Source organism: Lithobates pipiens, unplaced genomic scaffold, assembly GCF_037356315.1.
Source record: "Lithobates pipiens isolate NorthernLeopardFrog02 unplaced genomic scaffold, aLitPip1_a1.2 Scaffold_22, whole genome shotgun sequence".
Taxonomy (NCBI): Eukaryota; Metazoa; Chordata; class Amphibia; order Anura; family Ranidae; genus Lithobates; species Lithobates pipiens.
Genome location: NW_027507784.1, coordinates 313,522,325 through 313,547,564, shown reverse-complemented (window position 1 = coordinate 313,547,564; position 25,240 = coordinate 313,522,325). Strand labels below are relative to the sequence as shown.

General features: G+C 44.6%; 1 protein-coding gene across 1 annotated transcript in view; it reads left to right on the top strand.

Moving 5' to 3' along the window:
* LMF1 (lipase maturation factor 1) overlaps positions 1–25,240 on the top strand; it is a 551,994-nt gene that overhangs the window by 27,140 nt on the left and 499,614 nt on the right. The window contains exon 2 of the mRNA XM_077449405.1: positions 9,684–9,993. Coding sequence (XP_077305531.1) covers positions 9,684–9,993 — 310 coding nt within the window. The remainder of the gene's footprint in view (positions 1–9,683; positions 9,994–25,240) is intronic.

Here is a 25,240-nt window from a genome sequence, read left to right as displayed (position 1 = left end):
CACTGATGGGCACTGGTAGATGACACTGATGGGCACGGATATGTGGCACTGAGGTGCAGCACTGTTGAGGCAGATTGTGGACACTGATAGGTGGCACTGTGGACACTGATAGGTGGCACTGTGGGCACTGATGTATGGCACTGTGGGCACTGATGTGTGGCACTGTGGGCACTGATGGGTGGCACTGTGGGCACTGATGGGTGGCACTGTGGGCACTGATGGGTGGCACTGTGGGCACTGATGGGTGGCACTGTGGGCACTGATGGGTGGCACTGTGGGCACTGATAGGTGGCACTGCTGGGTGGCACTTTTTAAATATCTGGGTGGCACTGGCAGGGGGCAGGTGGGGACTGATGAGCTGGCCGTGATCGGGACTGAACTCCCTCTCATGGCCGCCGGTGATCTGCTTTTTTTTCCTCTCCTCGCGCTGTCAGCGTGAGGAGAGCAAGGTGGAAGAGGGGGGGAAATAAGTATAAATCTAACTTTTTTCTTTACAGGTACATTTTACATCTCCTAATAGTAGGTGATTGTGAAGGGAGAGGTGGTTCAGACATTGCAAGGAGACCTTGTATTTTACTGCAAGAGCCGACATAAGGACTATGTTGTGTAGGGGCAGTGTGATGACACTCCATTTAACCTTGTGCCTGCACAGTGCATTGCGACTTGTCCATTTGGGCTGGGTAAAAATTAGGGTTACTCCGATACCGAGTATTGGCACAAGTATCGATACTCGTGCAAGTACACCAATACCTGAAACCAATACTTTCAGGCTTGGTTCTTTGAGCTGTCAGTGGTTCTCCTCTGTTGACAGCTGAAATGTTAAAGAAGTCCGGTAATTGGAGCTGTCAAAAAAAAAAAGCAGCCGGCAATATTTATTAACAACATTGCTCAGCCACACTTAAATTAAAAGAAACATTGTTTCTTTTTGTATCTTTATGTTTCTTCATCTGCAGATCAAAGGGATGAACAAATGTTCCTCTGTTTAACCCCTTATTAACCCCTAATTTACTCTAATCAGCCTTAATTGACTCCCCATTCTCCATTTAATTATTATTTTCCTGCTTTTTTTTTTTTCACGTCTATTTTATAACCGATAAATAATAAAAACTTTTTTTCTTTTTTTTTGTTTGCTTTGTTAGTGAATATATTTACACATTAATATTAACATAGATGTACACATTTCACATTAAAAAAGCGGTAGGTATCGGTAATTGGTATCCGCAAGTACAAAAAAATAAATAAGTGTCAGCACTCGTAAAAAAAAAATGGTATCGGTGCATCCCTAGTAAAAATGCTGTCATGTCTGCATTTTTCAGCAACCCAGCTCAAGGCAGTCTTATGATGGGAACAGGGCAAATAGAAAACATTTATTTTCTGTGTGCTCTTGTGTTGATCCTGACTTGATATGTGCAAATCAAAGCAGCTCAACATATATGGCGTGAATGCTCCAAAAGACCAGGTTCATATTTGTGTGTTGCAAACAAATTGTGCAAAAAAAAAAAGTAGCACCCCAGTGCACCTTTGCAGAGTACCATGCATTTTGGTGCTGCTCTATTTTAAGCCTCTTTCAGCCGGGGCAGACTCTGGCTGTGATCCGCTTGCTCAGCAGGGGATCTGTCCGCTGATCCCTGCTGAGCAGGCGGGTGACAGGTTAGTGTCTGGTCCGTTCAGGTCCGTGTCTGGTCCGACGCGGAAACAGACCACTCTCCTTTGGTCCGCCGGATGTAAACGGACCGCCTGTCCGTTTTTACACCCAATGGCTATCCAATCCGATTCGCTGGACGGATGGTGAACGTATCCTCATCGGTCTCTTTTTGCTGGATCGGATCAGATTGGATGTGGGCGGGTATAAACAAATGTATGATTGTTTTGAACCTGCAGCTCCATAGAGAAGAATGGAGGTTTCTGATCGGGTCCACCAGAAAAACTGACAGGCGGACCCGATCAGAACATCCGTGGCAAAGGGGCCTTAAAAAGGGGTCATGCACTTTCATGTGATTTTCGCATATAGGGCGGCTATTGAAATGTATGGGTTGCTCTAGACCTGATGCACTAAATTGTGCAAAATCAAGCAAAATTGTGCACACCCTTAATGGCACCCCAATGCACCTTGCTAGCACATGTACCAAAACACGTTGTAGCAAAGTGCGAAGCATTTTGGTGCAGCGCAATTTACAAAAAAAAAAAAGGCTTATGCGCTTTTGTGCGATTTTTTTTTTTTTTTTTTTTACCTTTTTTTTTGCATTTTGGGCAGCCCATTGGAATGAATAGGCTAACCAATGCATGGCGAGCAAAATCGCGCACAAACGTGCACAGTGTCATAGGTGTTTATGGAGCCTAAGTACTCATTGGCAAGTTGTTTTGTTTTTTAGTCCTGGTATAATGGTATTATCTGGGACAAGTTTATTATTTAAATTTCAAATTTTCTGCTTATTGTAGAAAAAATATGTTTATGCGGATTCTCATTTTCCTAACCACCCTCCTAATATGTTTGTCCATCATCACATTGCATAAGAAACTGTAATCATTTGCAAGTAAAATTTTATCTTCTAGTTTTAAGGGCATGCCTTTCAAATATGCTTCTTACATAAGCCATTATGCTGGGTTTGATAATGCCTATGGTAAGCATATATAATTCCTTCATATGGTTAAAATGGAGGGATTTGGCATGTGATAACATTGTGCAATTTGCAGTTGCCATGCTTGAATTCCCCTTCAAGTTTTCAGCAAAAAAACAAACTCAGAGAAACACATTTAAAGCGAAATTCCTTTTTTAACAAACAAAAACAGATTTCCTTTGTGCGTCTATTGGAAGCATTTTAGACTTCTTTTTTTTTTTCAGATTTCTGCTTGCTTAGATTCTAGAGATATTGAACATCCCCTTCTCCTACAGTATTGTGACATCTTCCCCAATTGAGAGGATTATTAGGAAGGATGAGCTCAGTGCAGAGCTTTTCAGTCAATGTAGCAAACCAGCCATAAGTTTTTTCACCCCCCCTTAAACAAAACCAGACCAGAATTGCATATCTCATGGTAGGTAGGACAACATACATGCACTATAGGGCCATAAGTTTGAGGATACCTGGTTTTTACACCCAATTGTATAGCCAAAAGCGTTGTGTTTCTAGCATACAAATACAGTTTTGATAATTGTGTGCTTCCAAATCTAAGGTAGTAGTTTGAAGGCCATTTTCTGTTGAGGCATGGCTGTTTCCATGTGTACAAATCCAGCTCCATAAAGCCATACAACCGTAAAGACATGGTTTGATGTGGAGGAACTCGCACAAAGCACCTACTTCAATGCTACTGAACACCTTTGGGATGAATTGTCCGGCAGTTCTTCTCGTCCAGTATCAGTATTTGACCTCACAAATGCTCTTTTGGCTGAATGGGCAGGAATTCCCGCAGACATGCTCTAAAATCTTGTGAAAATGACTTCCCAAAAGAGTGGAGGCTTTGAAAGCCACGAAGAAAGGCCAACTCCATATTAAAGCTCGTGGTTTTGGGATATCCAATAAGCTTATATCGGTGTAGCGCAGTCCTATCCCCCACTTAGAGCACACAGCCAGGCACCAAACATATTTCTCACTCTTCCACTGGCTCCAAATAACAGTCTAGGGGTATATTTTTTGTTTTTTTTATTGGGAACCATTAACTAGGAATGGGTTACCCCAGGAAAGTGAAGAACTGAATAACTTGAGGACGCCTCACTTTCCGGCTGCACAATACAAAAAGAAAATCCCAAAAGGATCTCTATGCTGATAATGATTATTACTCCTACCAGAGTTTAACAGCTACACACAGTCACTAACTCTTCAGCACTGGGAGTCACTTACTCACTTAGACCCCTTTCACACTGGGGCATTTTTCAGGCGCTTTAGCGTTAAATAAAAGCACCTGTGAAGCGCTTGAAAGAAGCCTCATCTGCAATCCCAACGTAAAAGCCCAAGTGCTTTAAGAGCCCTTTCACAATGTCAGTGCCCGAAAAATGCTCGTAAAGCGCCGCTTAAACTAGCAGCGCTTTACCAGCATTTTTCGAGCGCTATTGGGGCGTTTTTAACCCCCCGCTAGTGGCCAAATAAAGGGTTAAAAGCGCCCGCAAAACGCTGCTGCCAAAAGTGCTTGATTTCAATGGGAAGGGGCGCTTTAGGATCGGTGTATTCACCGCTCCAAAAGCGCTGCAAAGAAGCTGTTTGCAGGACTTTTTTTTAACGCCCTGCCAGCGCAGCGCCTCAGTGTGAAAGCAAGGATTGCAGTTGCGGCTTCTTTCAGGCGCTTTTTTTAAAGCTAAAGTGCCTGAAAAACACTCCAGTGCGAAAGGGATCTCAGTGTGAAAACACTCAGGCTTTTACATTGGGATTGCAGTTGCGGCTTCTTTCAAGCGCTTTACAGGCGCTTTTTTTAACGCTAAAGCGCCTGAAAAATGCCCCATTGTGAAAGGGGTCTTAGCCACAGGATCATTGGTTGCTTCCTGACGAAATTACAAGGCTCTTCGTAGTAAGGAAGATATAGACGCACACCACCATAGGACAGCTGGACCTTTTCCCACCAACTTCCCCCTGGCTCTCTCCAGTGAGCGTCCCCAGACCCAAGTTGATCATAGGCCCTGCTGGGATCTCAATGTCTTCATGAAGACTTTCTCTAGGATCCTGCACCGGTGGCAGAGCCCTTGCACAGGGGTCTCCTGTGGGACTGGACCCAGAAACACTAAAATCTGCTGCTCAGGCCCCAGACTATTTATGGGTTCTCTGTCCACCTACTGGAAACACCTCCCCAGGGATTGGCTGGAGTCCCATTGATATTAACCACTTACGGACCGCCAGGCAACGATATACGTCCTAAGTCTGAAGAGGAATATTGTTGTTATGGCAGCAGCTAGCTGCCATAACCCCCGGTATCCTCTTCTTCATCTGGCGGTTCAATTTCCGGTAAGAGTGGTCTCTGCGGCGGTTTCACAGCGAGATCACTTTTATTGGTGGCGGGAGAGGGGCCCCCTCCTCCCGCCGAGCTCCGGTGCCCTCCGCTACTTACTGGGGCCGTTGGCAGCGGCGGAGGTGATCGGATGGTCCTCACCCATCTCCATAGCATTGCAGGGTGGAAGCGACGTCAAAATGTCACCATAGCTCTTAAAGGGCAATTTTTTTTAAATTACAATTTATTTTTATTTTTTTATTATTGCATTTTAGTGTAAATATGAGCTCTGAGGTCTTTTCGACCCCAGAGCTCATATTTAAGAGGTCCGGTCATGCTTTTTTTCTATTACAAGGGATGTTTTTATTCCTTGTAATAGGAATAAAAGTGACCCAATTTTTTTTTTTTTTTTTAATAATGGTGTAAAAATAAAAGGTAAAATAAATACAAATATATATAAATAAAAAAAAAAAAAAAAAAACAATATATATATATATATATATATATATATATATATATATACAAACATACATAACATTTTTTTTTTTTAAATGCGATCCGTCCCGCCGAGCTTGCGGGCAGAAGTGAACATATACGTGAGTAGCGCCCGCATATGAAAACGGTGTTCAAATCACACATGTGAGGTATCACCGCGGTTGGTAGAACGAGAGCAATATTTCTAACCCTAGACCTCTGTATCTTAAAACGGGCAACCTGTAGAATTTTTTAAACATCGCCTATGGAGATTTTTAAGGGTAAAAGTTTGTCACCATTCCATGAGCGGGCGCAATTTTGCAGCGTGATATGTTGGGTATCAATTTACTTGGCGTAACACAAAAAAAAAAAAAATGGGCTAACTTTACTGTTGTCTTAATTTGTAATTCAAAAAATTTATTTTTTCCAAAAATAGTGCCCTTGTAAGATCGCTGCGAAAATACGGTGTGACAGAAAGTATTGCAAGGACTGACATTTTTTTTTCTCTAGGGTGTTAGAAAAAAAAAAAAGAATGTTTGGGGGTTCTAAGTAATTTTCTAGCAAAAAAAAATGTTTTTAACTTGTAAACAACAAATCTTGAAAAGAGGCTCGGTCCTTAAGTGGTCAAGGCTGCATGTCCTGTACTTCTTCTCTCTAGAATCCTCTAGAGTCTAGAAGATAGGGAGAAGTAACAGAGCAGCGGCCTGTGAAACTCTGAGCAGCCTAAATAATCAACCCCCCGCTCCTTTGTTACAGTGGAGCTAACTATTTTTACTTCGCTTACTCTACACTAGGGGGGTTCTCCATTGGTGTGATGATTAGGTGTTTACAACCTTTAGGCCCATAATTCCTGTGTATTTATCTGTGTATTGAGTAGTTTGCCCAGAATTTCGCTATAATTTAGGATGTAATCTTCCTATTCTAGGGGAACAAGCTGTGAGTTGGGTAGCAGAAGGGATTCCAAAAATATTATCTCCTGCCAAGGAGATGACCAGTTTCTGTAGCGATTTCTCGGCTCTGAGCTCATGTGCCTTAATTAAATCCCTCAGACAGACTGCACAGGAAAAGAGCTTCCGTTTGGACTTGGTGGGCTGAATTTGCAGGGCGGGATAATGTTAGTCTGCTGCAAGGAAAATGACTTTATTAGCAATGAGCGGTGCCGAGATTTTCTGTAATTTGCAAATGCCAGATCTTTCACGAACTCTCCCACCTTCTACAGGACCCAACGTTCTCATTCATCACGAGACCAACTGCTGATGGTTTTGTGTGCCTACGTGAGTTGAATTCAGTAAAGGCCTCGCAAATCGTATATTTGTTATTAAAGGGCTACTCTAACCAATTGACTAAGTACAGTGTTAAAGGGGAGGGCCACCCTGAAAAACAAAAAATTTTTAAAAATTACAAAAAAATCTAAAAAAAAAAAATGAAAAAAAAATTTTTTTTTTTTACTTACCAGAAATGCCTGTTGCTAGGCACTTTATCCTAATCTTCCTCTTCCTCCTCCGCGGAGATCTTCTGTCTTCTCTCTTCGTCGCGGCGTCTTCTGGGTAATGAGTCGCGCTGTGTTCTGGGAACTGTGTGTTCCAGAACACAGCGCGTCCCATTCAGAAAGCGCTGCGGGACTCGCGCATGCGCAGCAGCTGCGGGACTCGCGCATGCGCAGTAGGAAACGGGCAGTGAAGCCATAAGGTGAGTGTGTTTATTAAGTCAGCAGCTGCAGTGTTTGCAGCTGCTGACTTTTTTTTTTTTTTTTTTTATAACCGGCCCTCCGCTTTAAAGCGGAGGTCCACCCTAAAATGGACCTTCCGCTCATCGGAACCCTCCCCCCCTCCGGTGCCACAATCGGCACCTTTCAGGGGGGAGGGGGGTGCAGTTACCTGGATAATCCAGGTAACTGCACCCACTTCCGGGACAGCTCTCTGCGGAAAGGGACGTAACTTACGCCCCTTTCCGCAAGTGCCCGCCCCTTCCCGCAAGTGCCCCGCTGCCTGCTGGGAAACACACAGCTCCCAGAGGCAGCGGGGAGCGTCCTTATTGCGCAGCGCAATTCGCGCATGCGCAGTAGGGAACCGGGAAATGAAGCCGAAAGGCTCCATTTCCTGATTCCCATACCCAAGATGGCGGCGGCAGGACCCGACAGACGACCTAGCGATCGGCTTCGGGTGCCGACATCGCGGGCGCGCTGGACAGGTAAGTGTCACTATTTTAAAAGTCAGCAGCTGCAGTATTTGTAGCTGCTGGCTTTTAAAAAAAAAAAAAAAACGCGGAGTCCCGGTGGACTCCCGCTTTAAGAACCATATATAGGAACTGTTGTACCTGCCAGGACATTAGTGTTGGTACATAAATACATTTTTAGTTTGCCCGCCACCACTGTTCTATGTGGCTCCATAGCAAATATTACAAAATATAACATAATATAATATATAATATAATATATATAACAAATACTGCAGCTGCTGACTTTTAAAATATGGATACTTACCCGTCTACCACGCCCGCGATGTCGGCACCCGAAGCCTATTTGTTGCTTGGCTCTCGGGTGCTGCCGCTGCCATCTTGGATATGGGAATCAGGAAGAGAAGCCTTGCGGCTTCACTTCCCGGTTCCCTACTGCGCATGCGCGAGTCACGCTGCACAATAAGGACGGACCCTACTGCCTCTGGGATCCATGTGTTTCCCAGCAGACAGCGGGGGCCCTTCAGGAAGTGGCGTAAATACCCGCAGATTCTGCAGATATTTATGCCCGGAAGTGGGTGCAGATACCTGTATTATACAGGTATCTGTACCCCCTCCCCCCTGAAAGGTGCCAATTGTGGCACCGGAGAGGGGGAGGGTTCTCATGACTGGAAGTTCCACTTTAGGGTGGAACTCCACTTTCATTTCAGTCTTTTTATTACATTTATATTACAGAGAAAGGTCCCACCAATATGGAACAAAGCGGAGTTATTAACAGTTATTTGAGTACATATATCATCCGTGTCCTTACAGTAGTATTAATTTTGCCAGCAAATTTCAGTTTTGTTTTACTCTTAGAACTAAACTTTTAGTTTTAGTCACATTTTAGTCTTCTGCAATTGTTTTAGTCATATTTAGTCGACTAAATCTCCAGGACATTTTAGTCGACTAAAAACATGCACTACAGACCAATGTTAAAGCTAGTTTAGGATGCATTAAAGCGGAGTTCTGCTTAAAAAAAAAATGTCAGCAGCTACAAATACTGCAGCTGCTGACTTTTAATAATCGGGCACTTACCTGTCCCAGGGTCCAGCGATGCGAGGGAACAAACCTCCGCTTGTCTCCCCCTCCTCTCTGCAGTGCCGACATTGTCACTGTGGGCGCCTGGCTGTGGCTTCACAGCCGGGCACACACTGAGCATGCATGAGCCACGCGGCATGCTGTGACCTGCCAGGCAATCATCTGGGGCCTGTGATGTGTCCCAGATGATTGCCGAGTGGGAGGGGGGGGGGGGGGGGAGAGAGAGGTGAACTACCTTCCGGTGCTGCGGAGCCCCTGGAAGTGGGAGCTGGAACCCTCTAAAATGGCAGAGTTCCGAAGGATTTTCCGAACGAACGGACATGGCCACACACGAACGAAGTCCATTCCAAAGTCTGTTCGTGTTGAACGTGATGACGTAAACGGGACTAAACAAGGAAGTACAATAGTCAGTAGCCAATAGCTTCCCTTCCGTCGTATTTGATCCGTCAGACCAGCACACAGACAAATGGTTTTCCCAATTTTAGTCAGTCGGAATGGAGTCTGTCGGATAGATTTGAAACATGTTCTATTTCTAGATCTGTCTGATTTATTTATCGAAAAACGATCGGACTAGCCCCCACACGATCAGATTGTCCGAGGACTAATCCCTGCGGACCTAGTCTGCCGGGAAGTCCGGTCATGTGTACGCAGCATTAGAAGTAGCTCAGTCTTTGTTTTCAGTTACTGTGCAGAATGCAGACAAGCTGAATGTAAACAATGCAGTGCGCACTCTATCCCAGGAAGAAATAAAGACCTGATATGTTGTATAAGGTACATATTACCTATAAGTCCCCCCCCAACATTGTGAAGATGACTTGAAGGTGGTTTGGTACATTTTTGTCACAGTATTTGTTAGAGAAACGTTGATGGCAAGAAAGAGCATTTGGTGCCGTCAAGACTGAATAACCGAAAATTGTAATCAAGTTGAATAGGAAAAAAATGTTTTTAGTCTGCAGAAGTCGGGCCTCGTTTTGTCATCTGTATGCACAGTACAATCTAATATTTATCCCTCCTGATCTCACATTCTTGTTCCTCTCTTTCAGTTGTAGCATTCCTGGTGGCTTTTCATCAGAACAAGCAGCTGATTGGGGAGAAGGGTCTGCTGCCATGTAAACTCCACCTGGGGAACATCAAAGAGTACTTCGGAGGTAAGGTTGGCGTGGAGGCTTTCAGTTATGCCCCCACAGTCCTCTGGCTCCTAGACTGGACACACATGGATACCCACCTAGATAACATTGCTCTGGCTGGCCTTGGGATTTCAGCTTTCATTACTTTAACTGGATGTGCTAACATGATCCTGATGACAACTCTGTGGATTCTCTATCACTCGCTGGTGGCCGTAGGACAGAGATGGTGAGTGTATCCTGATACTTGGGGAGCTACAAGCTAAACTCCAGGCAAACTGTTAAACACACATAAGAAATACATATAATAGAGCTGTTTTGTCATGTCAAAGGATTTAAAATTTTGTTCATCCAGTCCTGAGATTCTCAGATCTTTGTTATTCGGCACAATTAGGCTGATGACACCATTTGCTCTTTTGCAGTAAATGAATGCAGTGTTGTCATCTCCCCACCCCAAGCCTGCTGACTAGACAGTGAAAATGCATCAGAAGGCTGATAAGGTTATGACTCACTGGTCCATGTCTGTATGGACCTTGCTTTGTGCTCTTGGCCAAATCATTTGGTGGAGGGGAGATTATGGTGAGGGTTGTTTTTCTGGGGTTGGCTCCTTAGTTCCAGTGAAGGGAACTCTTAGCCCTTGTACACACGGTCGGACATTCTGACAACCAAATCCGTTGGATTTTTGTCCGACGGATTTTGTCTGAAACTGTTGCATACACACGGTCGGACAAAGTTGTCAGAAAATCCGATTGTACATAAAGTGATGACGTTATTTCGTTACGACGTTCAGGCTAGTAGCCAATAGCTTTGGTCTAGGAATTTGATCTGAGCATGCGTGGCACTTTGTCCGTCGGAGTATGTCCGATCGGAGCATTTTGTGAGAAAATTTTACGGACAAATTGGAAAACTTGGTCCGTCGGATACTCCGATGGAAACAGTCCGATGGAGACCACACACAGTCGGATTATCCGACAAAACAGTCCGATAGGACACATTCCGTCGGAATCTCCGACTGTGTGTACAAGGGCTTACAGTGTCAGCATACCAAGACATTTTGGACAATTTCATGCTCCCAACTCTGTGGGAACAGTTTGGGGATAGCCCCTTCCTGTTCCAACATGACTGTGCACCAGTGCACAAAGCAAGGTCCATAAAGATATGGATGAGCGAGTTGGGGGTGTAAAAATTTGACTGGCCTGCTCAGAGTCCTGACCTCAACCCGATAGAACACCTTTGGGACGAATTTCGAGTGGAGACTGTGAGCCAGGCCTTCTTGTCCAACATCAATCCCTGACCTCACAAATACGCTTCTTGAAGAATGGTCAAACATTCCCATAGACACACCCCTAAACCTTGTGGACACCCTTCCCAGAAGAAGCTTATATATATATATATATATATATAGATATATAGATAGATAGATAGATAGATAGATAGATAGATAGATAGATAGATAGATAGATAGATAGGCAGGCGGGCGGGCGTCCCAATACTTTTGGTAATATAGTGTATTTAAGGGTCTATTATTAAATATAAACTTGTATTCATTTGTGTATTTTATGTCTGCCTGGAGTTTAGCTTTAACGGACGTTTTTCTGTGGATATGTTGTGAAATGTGAATTTCCTTTTTCTTTAAAAAAAAAAAAAAAAAAAAAACTTACTTTTATTGAGAAACACAATAAAAATAATCCACTGCTGAGCAATTTATTTTCTGTATAATGTTTTTTTTTTTTTTTTTTTACATCCACTGTAAAAAATGATGCAAGCCTTACCAAGTTCTTTTTTGCAAACTGACTGCTATGTGGGTCTGCCTTCATTACCACAACCTGAACAGTCTCAGTGTTTGAGCAGGAAAAGCCGTTACATGTCTGAATATTCAAAAGCGCCTCAGAAAAAAAAAAGGCTTCTCGTGGGGATGCATGTCATTTGATTGCAAACTCTGTGCACAGGGATTTCTGGGAATAGCTTGCATCAGAAGACCAATCATTTTTTAGGAGCGTTCTGTAAGCAAACTTTGTACAGAGTGACCCAGTATTGGCGTCATTGCAGGAAAGCGGTATTTGAAATGTTGTTAGAGTTAGAAAATCTGGCATCAGGAGAAACTAATGCAAGGCACCTTCTTGGATCCTGAGTCATGGCTCTGAGACAGAGGTCTCCAAACTTTTCAAAGAAAGGAACAGTTTACTGTCCTTCAGACTTTAGGGGAGCCAGATTGTGACCAGTGGGGGTAAGAAATGTCTTGCACCCAACATTAGTGAGAAGAAACATGACCTCAGGGTTGGTGGTCATTAGGAGGAGGAATAGTACTCCCATCATCGGTTTCAGTGGCAGGAATAGTGCCACATTGTTGTGTCAGTGGTGGGAATAGATTTAGAATACTTTATTAAAGGGAAATTATTGCGACACAGCCACACTCAACAAAGACAACGCAAGATCACAATAAACAAAAAAGACACAATAACACAACAAAATGAGCAATAACCGCAATTTGCATTAATAAAACAAATTAAAACTACACGCTAAGGCTCCTTTCACACCAGCGGACCAATCGGGTCCGCCTGTTCGTTTTTCAGGTGGACCAAATCGGACCACCTGCTGGCATCCGATCCGGGCTGCTAAAAACAGAAGGATGGGGTTGCGTTCGCCATCCATCTGAAGGATTGCATAACAACTGGATGAAAACGGACATTCAGTCTGTTTCCATCGGACTGCCTTATAATGAACAGCGGTCTGTGTCCGTGTCTGCTCAGGATAGCGGAGGGGACACGGACCTGTCATCCACCTGCTCAGTGGAGAGATTCCCTGCTGAGCAAGCAGATCTGCTTGGGCGGATTCCACCCTGTGTGAAAGGGGCCTAATAAACCATACATACAATTAAAATACAACATAGAATAAATAACAGATTAAAAAATCACATAAAAATAAACAACTAAAATGCAAATAATACATCAATTTCTCTAGCATTACCCCAAATAATAATTAACAACACCAACCTACTATAAAAACTACATAAGATTCCTGATCATGAATCAGATTTAAATCTTCACCTACAGACATCAATGGTGTCAGTGGCAGGAATAGTGCCGCATTGTTGGTGCCAGTGGGAGGAATAGCGCCTCGTATCATTGGCAGGAGTAGTGCCCAAAGGGATGGATAAAGGCAAGCAAAGGGCCACATCTGGGCCTCAGGCCCCAGTTTGAAAACCATTGCTCAAAGGAGTGAAGGCCTTGGTGGCCCCGCCACCCCTGTGATGATATCACAGGGACCAAGAGCAGCATTTCTTTACCTCCAGAGAAAGTTAAGTAAAATAAAAAAAAAAGATCAGATTGGCATTAATTCCACAATAGTGTGACTTTAATAAATGAATTCCAGCCATTTACTTTAACTACCGTATTTATTGGCGTATAACAAGCACCTTAACTTTAAGAGGGAAGTTGCAGCAAAAAAACTTAAATTTTAAATAAAGGACTTTGAAGCAAAATAAGGGTCAGTGTCCATCAATGCAGCCTTATCAGTGCCCATCTGCAGCCTCACCTGTGCCCATCAATGCAGCCTGATCCATGCCCATCTGCAGCCTCTAATATGCCCATCTTTGCAGCCTGTTTATTGCCCATCTGCAGCCTCTAATATGCCCATCATTGCAGCCTGTTTAGTGCCCATTATTGCAGCCTGTTTAGTGCCCAACTGCATCCTCTAATATGCCCATCATTGCAGCCTGTTTAGTGTACATCTACATCCTCACCTTTGCCGATCACTGCAGCCATGCCAGTGCTGGATTGCACAAATCCGCAATCTCCTGTGTATCCGGCACTCAGTCACTCACAGTCCCGCCCAGCTAATATGATGGACAGAGCAGTGGTCCAATGCCGGGCCAGGGGGGTGGGACTGTGTGCGACAGCACCGGATACACAGTAGATCGCGGCTCTGTGTCCTCCATCGGCGAGGCAGCAGGAATTCGGCGTATAACACGCACACATGATTTTCAGGGGGAGAAAGTGCGTGTTATATGCCGATAAATACAGTAACTAAAGGCAAACTTTTTTTTTTTCGTTTTGGATTGGACAGAGAGAGATTTGAACATCTGTCAGGTTTTTATTGATGCCTGTGTCCCCATTAGGGGGATTTTCCCTCTCTATTTGTCCTGTTTACCATTATTGCTGAAAGTGAAAATAAAAGAAAACCCCAAATTTTGATTTGTCCTCATAACAGGAATAGTGGGAACATCTACCAATCAGGACAGGAAAAATAGAGAGGGTGAATCTCAGGACTAGTTCTAGTGACAAGAAGGCATTCCCTCACTTTGGAGGGATTTCCTTTCACGTCCTGTTTTGGCTATGGGGCAGGAAGGGAAGGGAAATCTCCCTAATGGGACACAGTGGGCCAAAATAAACCTTATAGTGGTTATAACCCTCCCTTTACTGTATTCAAAATAAAATTGAATTTTCATGCGATTTGTGCCTAGGGAACTGTTCAAATCGGTGTGACTCTGATTTGCAGCGATTTGAAAATGGTTTCTCCATTGCAAGAAGTTGCACAGATGTCGGCAAGCCGAACATGAAATGACACTGACTGGTGGCTTTGAAAACAAGTGGAAGTAGCGCAATTTCAAAGCCGCATTCAGCATCAATGAGGTCTTAGTTCCACTTTAATGCCTAGCCTCTCGAATGCATATACTCACCTTTTCTACACTTCTCTGGGAATCCTATTACCAATGGGAACAAAGTGAAATATCCAGGACTTCGGAGTATGGGGCTCATGTGACTCACTCTCTCCCATGTGACTGAGGTGATGCTTGGTGAAAGGCCAAGCTCTTTCAGATAGAGGAGGTGTGAGAGTCATCTGCCCTGTGTAAGCTCTGACTGCATTTTACCAAGGGCTTCTTCTCTCTCCCAACTTTGAACAGTCTGGCAGAGACTGGAAGGTAAATATTAGATGCTACAGGGAACAGCCTGAGGCTACATGTACACTGGCCGCCCCTAAACGTAACTCTCCTGGCTGCAGAAAAACGCTAAACGTGGCAAGTAAGCATGCCGTGATTTTTGCTGCAATTTTTTTACATTACTAATGGACAGTACCGTTAGGTTTGATTAGACCTTCAGGCAGTCAAACTCACTTGCTATGACCTGCGTTTACGTAATTCGTGTTTTTGCTATTTTTATCTTGGAATAAATTTTATTGAGGTAATGTGCTAGGTCGAAGCGCCCTTGTTTTTTTTTTTGTATTGTTATTTCTCTTTCTCTCTACAGCATCCTAGCCACTCTGTCCCTCCGACTCGGGCCTTTGCCTGTCCTGACCTGGACGCCATGGTGCACGCCAGCACCTCTCACGGCTCCCTTCACACACTGTCCCCCTCGGCTATCTCTGGCTCTCATATGAAGAGAGGCACACACCTGCATGCTTGCTTCTTGCAAAATGTGGGGTAAACCACCATTTTACCCAGTGCCATGGGGTCACCCTGCTACAGGGGCTTTGGTAAAAAAAAAAAAAAAACTTGTGTAGGAGCAGAAATGTACATATGGCCTTAATGAGAACCCCTTGCTTTTCCCTGCACTGGCAAAAAACAGGTCAACGTTATGTTTTGAATGAGAAGTTTAGAACCCCGGTCAAGTTTTCATCACTGTATGTTGGGGAGATTTCTTCTCACTTCTAGTCCTGAAAAGCATGGGGAAATTTCAATGAGACACAGATCGGGGTAAAAACTTGACGGAGGTGTTAACTCATCCACACACTATCCAAAACCAAAGTAAAACTAAAAAAGATCTTACCTTTTTAATTAAAAATTCCCCCAGCCCCCTCAATATATTCAGATGTGCTTCATCCCTCCCACTCCCTGCAGGCCTGTACTTACCTCCTCCTAAAGCTCAATTAGAAAACGAAAATGCTGTGCCTGGCTGCTCCTTCATTCTAGCATCCCATACACTTGAGTCAGATGTTCTCATACTGTAGGAGCCTCATTCCATTCAGGTCTGTGCATTTGAGTGTCCCACCCAGCAACACATTTTTGCTGGCTGGGCTATTGACAGTGCAGAGGAGGTAAGTACCAACCTGCAAATACAGTTTTTACCTTTTTTTTATCTTAATTTGCATCTCAGTGCTGCTGACCTCCTCCAGCCTTTTCAACAACTTCCTGTCAACATGAACTCGTTTTGGCTGCTCATCATTGCTGTGAACTGGCTTCCTGATAGTGTCCAGAGTAGAGCATACATGTACAGTGTGTTTCCGGTCAAGAAGCTTGTAGCCCCCACCAGGGGTGCCTGCGACAGAGTGATGATGCAGGAGCAAAATTGGTAGAGAGTTGTCACCCCATAACAGGAAATGTCTGAACAAGGACCTTCATGGCAGGTTCACCAGATAATATTTTTTTGAAGACTAGATTTAAATGATGTAAAATGATGTTATTTTTATAGGATATTTAGTGAAAGGGTTTAGATCTACTTTGTCAAGCATAGCGAGTGATGGTTTATAGCAGGAGTCTCCAAACTTTCTAAACAAAGGGCCACTTTACTGTCCTTCAGACTTCAGGGGGTCACACTGGCTATTGGGAGTAGAAATTTCCCTGGCTTCAGTGGGAGTAAACAATGCAACTTTGGAGTCCGTGGGAGAAATAGTGCCCCATCATTGGTGTTAGTGGAAAGAATAGTACCCCATCATTGGTGTCTGTAGGAGGAATGGTGCTCCATCATTGGTGTCAGTGGGAGGAATAGTGCCCCATCATTGGTGTCAGGGGGTGGACTAATGCCCCATACACACTATCAGATTTTCTGCTGATTTTTGTCTTCAGTTTTACCAAAACCATGTAGTGAAGGGCCTACCTGATTGCATACACATTCAAACTCCTAAGGTTTGACCTCATATTATATGGTTTTGGTAAATCTGAAGACAAAAATCAGCAGAAAATCTGATAGTGTGTATGGGGCTTTGGTGTTAGTTGGAGGAATAGTGCCTCATCGTTGGTTTCAGTAGGTGGAATTGTGCCGCATCGTTGGTATCAGTGGGAGAAATAGTGTCGCATCATTAGTGTTAGTTAGAGGAATAGTGCTCCATCATTGGTGTTAGTGGGAGAAATAGTGCCCCATCATTGGTGTTAGTGGGAGGAATTGTGCCCCCATCATTGGTGTTAGTGGGGGGAATAGTGCCCCATCATTGGTGTTAGTGGGAGGAATTGTGCCCCCATCATTGGTGTTAGTGGGAGGAATAGTGCCCCATCATTGGTGTTAGTGGGAGGAATTGTGCCCCCATCATTGGTGTTAGTGGGAGGAATAGTGCCCCATCATTGGTGTCAGTGGGAGGAATAGTGCCCAATCATTGGTGTCAGTGGGAGAAGTAGTGCCCCATCATTGGTGTCAGTGGGAGGGATAGTGCGCCCATCATTGGTGTCAGTGGGAGGGATAGTGCCCAATCATTGGTGTCAGTGGGAGGGATAGTGCCCAATCATTGGTGTCAGTGGGAGGGATAGTGCCCAATCATTGGTGTCAGTGGGAGGGATAGTGCCCAATCATTGGTGTCAGTGGGAGGGATAGTGCCCAATCATTGGTGTTAGTGGGAGAAGTAGTGCCCCATCATTGGTGTCAGTGGGAGGAATAGTGCCCCATCATTGGTGTCAGTGGGAGGAATAGTGCCCCATCATTGGTGTCAGTGGGAGGAATAGTGCCCCATCATTGATGTTAGTGGGAGGAATAGTGCCCCATCACTGGTGTCAGTGGGAGGAATAGTGCCCCATCATTGGTGTCAGTGGGAGGAATAGTGCCCAATCATTGGTGTTAGTGGGAGAAGTAGTGCCCCATCATTGGTGTCAGTGGGAGGAATAGTGCCCCATCATTGGTGTCAGTGGGAGGAATAGTGCCCCATCATTGGTGTCAGTGGGAGGAATAGTGCCCCATCATTGGTGTCAGTGGGAGGAATAGTGCCCCATCATTGGTGTCAGTGGGAGGGATAGTGCCCAATCATTGGTGTCAGTGGGAGGAATAGTGCCCCATCATTGGTGTCAATGGGAGGAATAGTGCCCCATCATTTGTGTCAGTGGGAGGAATAGTTGCCCCATCATTGGTTTCAATGGGAGGAATAGTGCCCCATTGATGTCAGTAGTAAGAATTATGCCCCATTTGGTGTCAGTGGGAATAATGTCTTACATCAGTGGGAAGAAAAGTGCTTCAAGGGCCGGATAAAGGTGGCCAAAGGGCCCTATCCGGCCGCCTGGGCTGCAGTTTGGAGACCACTGATATATAGTAACCCAGGACAGCCAATGAGGAAACAGCTTTTTATTAGTCTGACAAAACCACTAAAGGCCAAATGGCTGCTGTGGGTTATTCTTGCACTGTGCTCGCCCTTCCTCTCTATTACTAAATAAAGCTTTGTGGTGTCTCTTTACTTTTCACCTGTTAGTCCATTGACTGCTTGTGAGACCATCTGGGGATCAGCAGGTACAGTGACAGCAGCTGGTCCTCCTAGCAGGACGAGCCGCACAGGCTTCCTACCCGCCACATATACTCTGTACCCATTGTGACATGGCATATATTAAACAGGAAATTAGGTTTTTTTTTTTTTTTTTTTTTTTAGAGAAGGAAAACCAAGTGAAATCTTCTCATTTCTGGTGCTCAGTGGTGTGTGATCGCGCCTTTCATTACACGCAGTGAACGGGTCAGCGGCGAGGAGAGCACATTATTATTGTGCACGCACTGTAACACCATCTTGTATGATGGGCAGTTTTATCATTGTGTCCCAGCATGTGGATCACCCGGATCTTCTGAAGAGAGGAGCGCTCCCTTTTCCAGAACACCGTGCTGATTGACACCTCACATCCCCTCCTGCTCACCAAACCAGGATTCATATCGCGTTCTGCCGGATCGCATGAGTGCTCTTGTTATTGGTTTTGCCAGAGCACGCTTAGCTGGTCACAGGTGGGATAGGACCTGCTCTCTCTCTGGGTTTTCTGTAGCTTTGAAGGGCGGATTTTTGTGGAAAAGAGCAGGTTTTAAAGCAAACCTGCCAGCCATATTAAAGTGGACTTAAAGAGGAGTTCCGCCCAAAAAAATAAATAAATAAAAATAGCAAACACATACTGCAGCTGCTGGCTTTTAATAATCGGACACTTGCCTGTCCTGGAGTCCAGCGATGTCGGCACCGCAGCTGTTGTTTCCATCAGCTGCTGCCACCATTGCAGGTAAGGGTATCCGGCAGTGTAGCCTTTTTGGCTTCATGCCAGGAACCGTACTGCACATGCTCCTCTTTCCTACTGGCCTGGCGACGGGGGAAGGAGGAGGGAGCCCTGCGGTGACATCAAAACCCGCGGCTGAAGCTCCCGGAAGTGGGAAAATATACCTGTCAAAGACAGGTATCCTGCCCCCCCCCCCCGAAAGGTGGCAATTGCGGCACCGGAGGGTGGGAGGAATCAGATCAGCAGAAGTTCCACTTATGGGTGAAATTCCGCTTTAAGTCCAAGATGTAGGCTGGCATTAAATTTCTGCAGTGAGGTAACACAAACCACATTGACATGCATTACTTATTACTTGGTGCGTTTATGTGCGTTGTATTGACGCAGTGCGTTTATTTGAGTGGACTCCCTTATGCTGAAAGACCTCGTTCACACTGGTGTACTTAAAAGAAAAGTATGAGTCTTTTTTTTTTTTTTTTTTAGAATCATACTCACCCAGTTGGATGCTGCATCTGTCCCCCACTGAGAACCGAGCGATCAAATGCCGCAAGTCGCTCAGGTTTTCATTGATTCCTGAGCAGAGAGCTGGGGATTTTCAGTCACAGGCTCTCTGCTCGGCCCCCCTGCGCTCACTGGAGTGCTGGGCTGTGGAAGGGCCAGGAGCGACCAGCTGCCAGTCCAGGCATGTAGGCGGATCCCAACTTCATTGTCACGATCTTACCCTAGCCTGGACCGGCTCTGTGATGTCAGCAGACAGCGGGCTTCAGCAGTCTGCTGAAAATGGGTCACAAGTGCAGAAGGAACTGCACTCCTGTGATCCATAGAAGTACAGCCAAATGAGCTGTGCTTGTAAACGATCACCTTGTAAAACAACCCATTCAGTTTACAATTGAAATGAAAGGCAAAACATTTCCTTATAGATATATATATATATATATATAAAAAAAGACAAACATTATAAATACCTTGTTTTTCCCTTTTTTTTTTAAACTGACCACCTTCGCTCTGCTCTCGGCTGCATAGGAGCTGGGGGGAGGAGAAGCGACAGTATGCTGAGCTTCGCAGTGAATGGCTGTGTGGGGAAGGGGGGTGTCAGGACAGGTCTGATCATTGGAGGAGTGCTAGCTGAAGGCCCAGCATAGCTAGAGAACTGACCACGGTGTGTTCTCCTGCTTAGTGTGGTCAGGTAATAATAGGAAAGTAAAGGGACTAACGGGAACACCAGGGATTTCACATAAAGGAAGCAATACAAAGAGAAGAGGCTACTTTCTCATCCAATTACAGCAGCCACATATCAGGAATATGAACTGTTGGGGTAATAAACACTTTAAGCATACAACCGTGCAAGGGCCATGTTTGCCCGCATGGGATGTGCAGGTGTTCCCGTGCATCCGCATGCAAGCAGTTGCATTCACGTCTTTTGGGATGCAGTGGCTTTATTGACACAGCTGCTACTCCCCATTGACATAAGTTGGGTGCACAGCCCCAAACGCAGACAGCGTGCGTTCAGTGCCGTGTACTTGCACCCACATGGATGTCAAGTTGGCAGCAGTGGCTGTGTCAGTGCATCCACTGCATCCCAATAGCACTAAGTGTCATTTCTGTCTGCTGCCCTATTCCTTTGTTATCGCAAGAGTCACTTCTGTAAAGTTTTGGTACAAAGTTGATAGAGGAGGGAGCTCCAGCACACAGCCTGTGATTGACAGCCTCATATTTGTTCCTGTGTGTTGTGCTAAATCGGCCTTTAACCACTTCCCCGCCCAAGGACGTCATATGACGTCCTGGGCTTTCAGTGGGAATATCTGAATGATGCCTGCAGCTACATTTCAGATATCCTTGTTTTCATCCTGCGATTCTGTGCACCATAAAATCGATCTTAGCGGCTGTTTCGCCGCTTGATCGTTCTTACAGGCGACGGGAGGGGACATGCCCTCCCTCCTGCCGCCATCCGGTGCTTCTCTGGGCTCTCCGTGCCATCAGGGACCCATTGTGACAAGGCATATATTAAAAAGAGAGAGGAGAAAGAACCGGCCGCTGCCGGATGATGAGCATAGAGATGACCGGTGACCAGATGGTCACCGGTCATCTATATGACCGGCGGAGGCCCGGGCGTTATAATGTCATGTCCGGGCCGCGGATGTAAACAAAGGCGTGATCACGGCTGGTAAGCATGGGATCGTTCATTTTTTTCCCGATCTCGTGCTTTCCAGCCTGGAGGAGAGATGTGGGGTCTTATTGACCTCGCATCTCTCCATAAAGAGGACCTGTCACGAATGATTCCTATTACAAGGGATTACATTCCTTGTAATAGGAATAAAAGTGATCCAAAAAAAAAAACATTTTGTAAAAGAAAGTAAAGATAAAAATAAAAAAAAAGTAAAAAAAAAATATATATATAAAACGCCCCTGTCCCCAGTAGCTCGCACTCAGAAGCGAACGCACACTATGGTCTCGCCCACATATGTAAACGCCGTTCAAACCACACATGTGAGGTATCGCCACGTGCGAATTCTAGTACTAGACTTCTTCTGTAACTCTAAACATGTAACCTGTACAAAATGTTAAAGCGTTGCCTATGGAGATTTTTAAGTACTGAAGTTTGGTGTCATTCCATGAGAGTACGCAATTTTAAAGTATTACATGCTGGGTATTTATTTACTCGGCGTAACATCATCTTTCACATTATATAAAAAAGGGCCAACTTTAATGTTTTATTTTGTAAATCATGAAACTGTTTTTTTTCCCCCCAAAAAAAAACACGTTTGAAAAATCGTTGTGCAAATACCGTGCAAGATAAAAAGTTGCAATGACCGCCATTTTATTTCCTAGGGTGTCTGGGGGGTTTCTAGCAAACAAATTATTACAACATAACTGACAATTGCGTGGTCGTGCGACACTGTACCCAAATACAATCGATGTCCTTTTTTCCCCCCACAAATAGAGCTTTCTTTTGGTGGTATTTGATCACCTTTGCAGTTTTTATTTTTTGCGCTATAAACAAAAAAAACAACAATTTTGAAAAAAAAAAACTATAATTTTTATTTTCTGCTCTAAAACATACCCAATAACATTTAAAAAAAAAAATCTAATGTATTTTTCAATTTAGGCCAATATGTATTCTGCTACATATTTTGGTAAAAAAATCCCAATAAGCGTATATTGATTGGTTTGCGCAAAAGTTATAGCATCTACAGATTTTTAAAAAAAAATGTAACTAGTAATGGCAACGATTTTTAGCGGGACTGCTACATTGCAGCAGACAAATCTGACACTTTTTGGGCACCAGTGACACCAACACAGTGATCAGTGCTAAAAAAACTAAATACTAACAAGGAAAGGGGTTAACATCAGGGGCAATCAAAGGGTTAAATGTGTCCCTAGGGCAGCCTTTCTCAACCTTTTTACCCCAGGGGAACCCTTAAAATCATTTTCAGGTGTCAGGGAACCCCTGATAAAACCCATCCATTGGGGGTGAGTGGGAACAATGCCCCTTACTTTGGTGGTCAGTGAGAAGAATGCCCTTTTTTTTTACAATGGTGTTTAAGAATGGCTCTCTTACAGAGAGCTATAAAGATCATTGGTGTCATACCACTGGTTCCTCCAAGTGGCATTGGCTCAAAAGTATGTAGGCACCATCAAACAGGAGGTAAATCAGCCACAGCTCAAGGAACCCCTAGCCATCTCTGGAGGAACCCTAGTTGAGAATGGCTGCCCTAGGGGGTGCTTTCTAACTGGGGGAGATGTGCTTTGACTAGGTGAAAACAGAGATCTGTGTTTCTGCTAAAACACAAGATCCCCATTTTCCCCTCTGACAGAATCCGGGCTGGTGCAAGGATTTTTGACACCCTAGGCGAAACCTCATTTTTCGGCCCCCCTAACTCCACCCCTGACTCCACCCCCTTTGCCCTGCCAATGTATACCCCACCTTTTTAATGAAGTGCCCATCAAATGCAGCCTCACCAGCCGAGCGCCCATCAAATGCAGCCTCACGAGCACCCATCAAATGCAGCCTCACCAGCGCCCATCAAATGCAGCCTCACGATCGCCCATCAAATGCAGCCTCACGATCGCCCATCAAATGCAGCCTCACCAGCGCCCATCAAATGCAGCCTCACCAGCGCCCATCAAATGCAGCCTCACCAGCGCCCATCAAATGCAGCCTCACCAGCGCCCATCAAATGCAGCCTCACCAGCACCCATCGATGCAACCTCACCAGGCCCATCAATCAATATTTGCTTGCTTTCATACATTCAGGAGTCAGAACACAGACAGTCCTCCACCACCGAGCGGCGGCTGCCTGCTGATTCTGAGACTTAGTTGCTTGCTGCAGAGAGAAGAGAGTAATAACACCAGTGGCCGGGTGCCCTAGGCAGCTGTGCACCCTAGGCGGCTGCCTAGTTTTCTGAGTGGTAGCACCGGCCCTGGACAGAATGGCAGTCTGTCTAGTTTACATACACTCTCCTGAGAATGACCCGCTTATTGGGCCATTCCAGAAGTGGTTAAAATCTAGACTCACCAATAGGTGACTTTGTCTAGGTGCTTTGCCCTTCTTTCTCTCTCCCCTTACACAACGCTCTCAGCTTCCTTTTTGTCCCTTGCTCCTGGTCTCCTCTCCCTTTTCTCCTTCCGGGTTCTCTCCCTCCCTGTTCCCTCATTTAAGTTGTTCCTTTATAAGGGATGGTACTACTCTGGGTCATTGATGTTTTTTGTGCTCCCATTTCTTTCTTTTGCATATCAGCTGAACGTACTTATTGTCGTGGATGACGATGGATTTAACCATTGTATCACCATATCTATCCCTTTTTTGACATGCCCAATGCTGCCTTTATTTGTATACTATTTTTATACTTAATAAAAACTTTCACTTGTTAAAAAAAAAAACTATTGATTTTAGATTTTAGATATACTTTACTGATTCAACCTAATTGAGATCTTACCGTCATTTTGAGTTCAATAAAACAAATACAAACATAAGGCTGAATTGTAATGCACACAGAACCTAGACGGAACATAGAGCGTGCTCAGTCACGTTCCCTATTAATTGCCCGGGTCCATGTCCTTTCATGTGTCACTTCTCCTTGGCCCGGCACACAGAGCTGCCTTTGTTTTAATTCTTGTTTTGCACAGACTGGAGATAGAGAACAAAAAGGGAAGCAGATTATCACTGAGACTTTGAAAGTCAACATTCTGGGCTCATGGGGGGTCATCCTTCCTGCAAAGGGAAGAGGCTTTGGGGGAGACTTCCTGTGTCATCGGCGAGAGAAGGGGGATCAGTTTCAAAGCTACGGTCACCCCCGTCTCTATTTTTGCCTTCTGGAACGTTGGTGGTACTGTGCCAGTTTTGTTGTTCCAGGAGCCAAAGGGTGCGCCGTTACCCTGACAACTGTGACAGTTCAAAGACATTCGCACTGTGTACTTTTTTTTTTAATCTTTACAGTCTGTAGCTGGTATATTTGATATCATACTCAATTTTATCCTACTTTTTTTTTCTGATTAAAATTTTTTTTTTTTTTCGTTTTTCATAATACAGAATATATGCCATTCAATGTACAGTTGAAAAAAGGAACATAGCATTAGATATTAAAGCTCAAGAGAATAAGGTATAATTCTTATACGTTGATATGTTTCCGGCCAATATAGTGCCTATTTTTATCTTTAACGCAGACATTAAAGTGTCTGGGTAATGGAAAAAACACACGCGGTTGATTTACCGTATTTTCTGCACTTTAAGGCGCACCAGATTATAAGGCGCAGTCTCAATTACGGGGTATATTTTCTGTACTTGACCCATGCATAAGGCGCATGCTAAAACATACAGTCTACAAAAAAAAAAGGTAACGGAAGCAAAACGTGAGTTTACTTTATTCTACTATTTATCAATACACTCACATTATTTTTTTAATCAATCTTCTCCCACAAATCCATCAAAGTCCTCATCGTCTGTGTCTGAATTGAAAAGCTGGGCAATTTCACCATCAAACATGCCAGGTTCCCTCTCATCATTGTCGGAGTCAGTCTTGTTGCCAGGTGGCTGTTCAGCAATGATGCCGGCTTTCGCGAAAGCTCGGACAACAGTTAAAGCAGATACCTTAGCCTAGGCATTCACATATGGTGGCATAGCTCTCCCGGCGCTGCCTTGCAGTCTTAGTGAAGGTGTGTTCGCCATCTGTCATCCATCGCTCCCACCCCGCTCGACACTTCACTTTGAACGCCCTGTTTACACCAACGTCCAGTGGTTGGAGTTTCTTTGTTAATCCTCCCGGAATGATGGCAAGTTCCGAATTCATTTGCTTCACTTGGTTTTTCATAGTAGCGGTGAGATGG